Source organism: Austrofundulus limnaeus, unplaced genomic scaffold (genome assembly GCF_001266775.1).
Source record: "Austrofundulus limnaeus strain Quisiro unplaced genomic scaffold, Austrofundulus_limnaeus-1.0 Scaffold38, whole genome shotgun sequence".
NCBI classification, from domain to species: Eukaryota; Metazoa; Chordata; class Actinopteri; order Cyprinodontiformes; family Rivulidae; genus Austrofundulus; species Austrofundulus limnaeus.
Window position 1 is genome coordinate 2,571,034 of NW_013952440.1, and position 5,113 is coordinate 2,576,146.

The 5,113-nt window shown below is 40.0% G+C and overlaps 1 protein-coding gene across 1 annotated transcript in view; it reads right to left on the reverse strand.

The window, feature by feature from the left end:
* Window positions 1–1,554: 1,554 nt before the first annotated feature.
* mrtfa (myocardin related transcription factor A) overlaps window positions 1,555–5,113 on the reverse strand; it is a 31,542-nt gene continuing 27,983 nt past the window's right edge. The window contains exons 15-17 of the mRNA XM_014006839.1: window positions 3,032–3,157; window positions 2,633–2,681; window positions 1,555–2,445 (exon numbers count right to left, since the gene is read on the reverse strand). Of these exons, the coding sequence (XP_013862293.1) occupies window positions 1,940–2,445; window positions 2,633–2,681; window positions 3,032–3,157 (681 nt within the window). The 3' untranslated portion in view covers window positions 1,555–1,939. The remainder of the gene's footprint in view (window positions 2,446–2,632; window positions 2,682–3,031; window positions 3,158–5,113) is intronic.

Sequence of the window (5,113 nt, forward strand, 5' to 3'; positions counted from 1 at the left end):
ACACATTTTTTTTTGCTCCACTTAAAGTCTTTCTCCTCAGCGAGAGACTCCATTGAGTCCCTCTCAAGTCTGATCAGACACATTAAAGAAGCAAGAATGGAGCTTAAAATTATTTCTGCTCTCAGAGAGTGCTTCACAACTGACAATGTCAGMGTGAGAAATGATGCAGGGATTAGGGTCAGGCGATAAAACGGTTATAGGGGATACTGAGATATCTAAAAGTAGCAATAGTGTTGCTTTGAATATTTTTCTGTGGATTTAATCTTGACTGTGCGTAAATAAGTTGAAAATGTAGTTAAGTTGATTTATAAGAACTGTACTTCTGCTGCCCTTCCTGTTGTGCGGCTGTCTTAATTTCTTTATAGCTACGCCTACTAGTTAAAAGGGGAACTGCAAGAACAGTTGTGCATTTCAAAGAATAAACAGCATTTCTGTCACCATGTTGGTGACAGGTGCTGGTCCAAATGTACCTCCATCATATCATACCTCCACTTTATTTTATCTATAAAGATTGGTGCTTTGTACCAGTTAAAAGGAAAACAGCTTCCATTTTTCTCCATGCTCACATACCATAACACTATGTGTGCCCACACATTCTCCAATCATTTAACCATCTAAAGGTAGTACAGGTGTAACAGTTTGCTCACATGCTTGGCACAGACTCTCACCAGTTCAGAAGTTTCAAAGCTATTTGTGCTTGTTTCAAATACACAGAACGTATAAATAATGCCTGGTTCACACAAGATAAAAGTGCTAATGTTTTATATGCCCTTCCAACTGTGGTTACCCTGAGTATTGTGATGGCTCTGAAGATAATCTTATGAGATATTCCTGCCGTGTGGGGTGTGCTAAGAGTGATTTAGTTGACTCAGAAGGACRTCAGGACCGTTCCAAAGTCAAATCAGAGATTTTCAACGTGTTGGATGGTCTTGTCCCTATATCCCAGGGTTTGTAGTGTTCCCTGATGACAAATGAGCTCACAGCCTGTTGAATGTAGCCAGTCAGAAAGTGAGGTGACTGAAACACCGAGGAGGTTCTAAAATACAGACGACAAAACAACTGCCATGCACCACCAGAAAGTTTGATAGACGTTGGAAATGTCTTTTCGTTTTGTTTAATCTCTGTTTAAACTAGTTCGCAAACTCCATTTATTCCTACTCGTTGGCCCAGTTWATTACTCAGAGCTCACGTTTGAGCTCGACAGATTTCCCGTCCAACATCTGAATGTTGGTGAGTGAAATCTGTTTGTGTGTGGTGTGTTGTATTTGCCAGTGTGGCTGTACACCACACACTACAAGACCAAACCTGTTATATCTATGATTTTTGTATCAWCGTGTGGGTTCTCTCAGTCTTTGAAAATCTATCCTGTATATTTTAACCGCTACTTCCTTTCAGGGTTGCGTGGGTCACTGGTGCCCATATTCAGCAGTCACAGTGCGAGGGGCGGGGTAAACCCTGGACAGGTCACAAGTCCATCACAGGGCCACGTAGAGACAACCATCCATTCACTCTCTCACTCACACCTAGGGACAATTTAGTTATTAATTAACCTAACAGTCGGGTTTTTGGTCTGTGGGAAGAAACCAGAGTATCCAGAGAAAACCCATGCATGCACAGAGAGAACATGCAAAYTCCAYGCAGAAAAGTCCCCGGCCAGGATTTGATCCAGCAACCTTCTTGCTGRGAGGCAACAGCTCTAAAATGTTATAGTGTGAGCCAGGCTTTCGTCTGTTTGTGTTTTCAGGACAAACATATCAAACTGTCATCTCATTTATGATACAAGATGGAAGTTATTCAGAAAACATTCGAGGCTATGAGCCTGGAATGTTCCTGTCCTAACAATGCTGAGAGTAATACTGCCATTAAACTTGTCCAAATCTRCTTTAAAACCTACTCCAACAGCATRCTGCATGTGTGCAGCTCTGTGGTTTGCTGCAAATTATAAGCTGGAGTCCCAGTGTGTGTGCAGGTCAGAGCTATCCAGGAAGTCTGCAGAGAAGACACTGAGGGGTGTTTCAGGAGCCAGAGGAGCCAGAGTGGCACTTCCTTCWTCTTTCTCCCTTCCCATGGTGAGACYCAACCAGTCAGTACTGTCCAGCCCTAGCTCCTCCTCTTCTCCCATGGGTGCTGCGGGGTTGTCCACGATGCTGGGAGTGCAGAGAAGTTGGCTGTGGAGGTCATCGATCAGCGTCAACATGCCACCTGGCTCCACGCCCAGGAGAGGCTTCCCGGTGGTGCTTTCCAGAAAGTCCTCCAGGCGTCCATCTGCAGAACATCTTAGGTGCTCTTTCTYTTCTGTGGCGTCAGCCAACTTACTGGTGTCGCAGCTGGGAGGGTCTGGGGGAGACATCAGGAAATGGAGAGGTGATGGAGAATGCAAAGGAGGAGAAAAGTCTGGACTGGGGCAATCCAGAGAGGGGTCTGAGGTAGGTCTGACGGTGGTTTCTGAAAGAATAAACAAAGACCATCTTAAAAGCAGTGACTTTTGAATTAGTCGTACTAATGCCAGTGCCTTCTCAGACTTTAGGAAATCATTAAATTGTTAATTAAATTTCCAAAGGCAATTATAGAATTTTATTAAAGAGCTAATCAAAAAGACAATTATTTATAATGTAGAATTACTGCACCATACCTCCTGCCTGCAAAATGAAGGTGTAAAAATCCACTTCGTTTGTTCTCTCCTAATGAAAAACAGAAAATAACACATCAAAACAGCACAAGTTCACCTAATAAGAGACATGGCAGCTTAATAGGCCTCTGATGTGTCTAATTTAGAGGCAGCTACTGTAAAAACTCAAAAAACAAAGCTAAAAATGTGAGCATTCACTTTGTTTAAGAAGCTTGATAAAACGTCTGAAATGCAAAATGGCATGGTCAGACGTTCATACTTTATTGTCAGACAGAGGTTTCTGGCTCAGCTGAAAACAGAGGACTCAGCAAGACATCCAGGTGAGGACGTATCACGTGCGAAAGGTTGCAGTGTCTCTGACAACAACACAAAAACTATTTCTGTGATTGTGAGGCTACTTACAGCCTGCTGGGGAGGTGCTGCCGTCTTTTTTCTGATGTGAGGAGGCTGCAGTCTGGGTGCTGACAAACAATGAGCTGCTCCCTGCTGTGGTCGCTCCACAGACACTTGACATGCTCCGTTCTGTGCCTTCAGAAAGATCAAGTAAAATTAGATTAAAACCATAGTTCTGCTGGGTTATGAACAACATTTAGAGAAAAATAGTTTAATTCTGACTGAATTGGCCATTAAGCAGGGTGTGGGGGTGTATTATGTATTTTCCAGGCATATATTTGAATTCTATGTTGCCTTTAGGTGTATATCAAAAATTTATTTGACTTTATATCATACTCTAACACCTTGTTATCAGCCTGTGTCTTTTTAAGAGCCTCCTACCATTTCCCACATTCCCACTTCAGCATGTCTTCACAGCTGTTCTTTAGGGGAGGGGTGCTCTGTGGGGCGGGAGCTGGGCTGCAGACTGAGCTCTAGAGAGGAGCTATGTACAAATAGGCGGTGCTTTGTACCAGTAATTGTTTAGATAGCTCCATATGGCTCCCACAGGAGATACAAGGATTTCTTAAACGTGCATGAATGAGTCAAAGCCACACTCTGAATGTGTTTTTTGATGAGGGAATGACATCAAAACGTGACATTAAGCCCAAAAAAAGTCATTTTGCATAAATACACCCCCTTAACTCAAATTTCAAAAACTTCAAAGTATTTTGTGCCAGTGCTATTTAATAAATATTCACACCCCAATCAGTTGTACATTACACAAATATTTATATTTATATTAAAGAGAATTATAAGATAAATTGTGGGCTCAAATAGCAATAGTCATTTTCTATAACATTTTCCAGCATAAATATCATGACATTTCTACTGGCAATACAATGTGATAATACTACTGAAGATGTTAAGGTTAATAAACTAGTGTTTGCATGAATTGCTATGTTTTAAGACAAGATCAATCCACTTTAGTATTATCCCTGCTTGGACTAGCCATTAGCTTATCAGTCATGTCAGAATTAAACTTTATTTCTCCAACTTGAAGTTGTAGAAAAGTTGATTGCAACATGTACCATTTTAATTGGTCTCAAATAAYATGTATATGTTGGTTTCCAAAGCCAATTTATTTTCAGTCAGTTTTACAGATTTGAGCTAAAATTGGAGTAGCTGCGAGTATTTATAATGTATACCCATATCAAGAAATCTTATACATTTTTTTTCAAGGCTTGATCAAAATGACTACAATTTTATCATCTCACATTGTATAATCTTAGTTTCAATCTTGGGAATAAAAGGCAGTGGCCTTATGCATGTTGTAAAGGAATGCTAGGCATTTAACAGCAGTACAAACTGAWGAAAATCAATGATCTTTTAATTAGATTGTGCCTAATTTGCGGGAGAGTTAATGCACATCTGAGTTTATTGGCTCAGTTAAGTCACAAATACCACTTCATTTACTGATTTATTCCCCTCGTTGTCTCCTGAGCAACACATAACACTGTTTGCTTAGTTCCTGCTTGTTTGCATGATGGAATATAAAGCTGTTGTATCAGATCAAAATGTATTTATACATCACACATGAAAACAACAGCTTTAGGAATTTCAATTTGTTCTTGTGCTGATAACTGAAGAATATATATATAAAAAAAACAATAAAAAATCCCTTATAAAAACTATAAAAACATTTCAGCACAGTCTCCATCTGAAAACAAACCTTTCCCAGCGGGTTTGCTCCAAAATACTGAGAATTCAACAAGCAACATCAAACACCTGGAGTCTGTGTTCCTCATCTTTTAACACCATAAATCACAGTAATGGAAGATGGTGTTGGAGTAATTAGCAGAGTCATAATATAATCATTTCACAGCAAATTGACTCAATCTTTGTTTCTCTGTAGCATTAACAGGCTATTTCGTGCACATAAGACACCAAATGAGTCTCTGGGGCTCTGAGATTCACCACATATTAATTTGTAACACTTGGAGAGATGTTAAAAATTCCTAAAATAATTCTGTGTCTGATAATGAACACTCAACACTCAAATATTTGACCATTTTCTTTTCCAGTACATAAAAACAAAGAAATATACCCCCC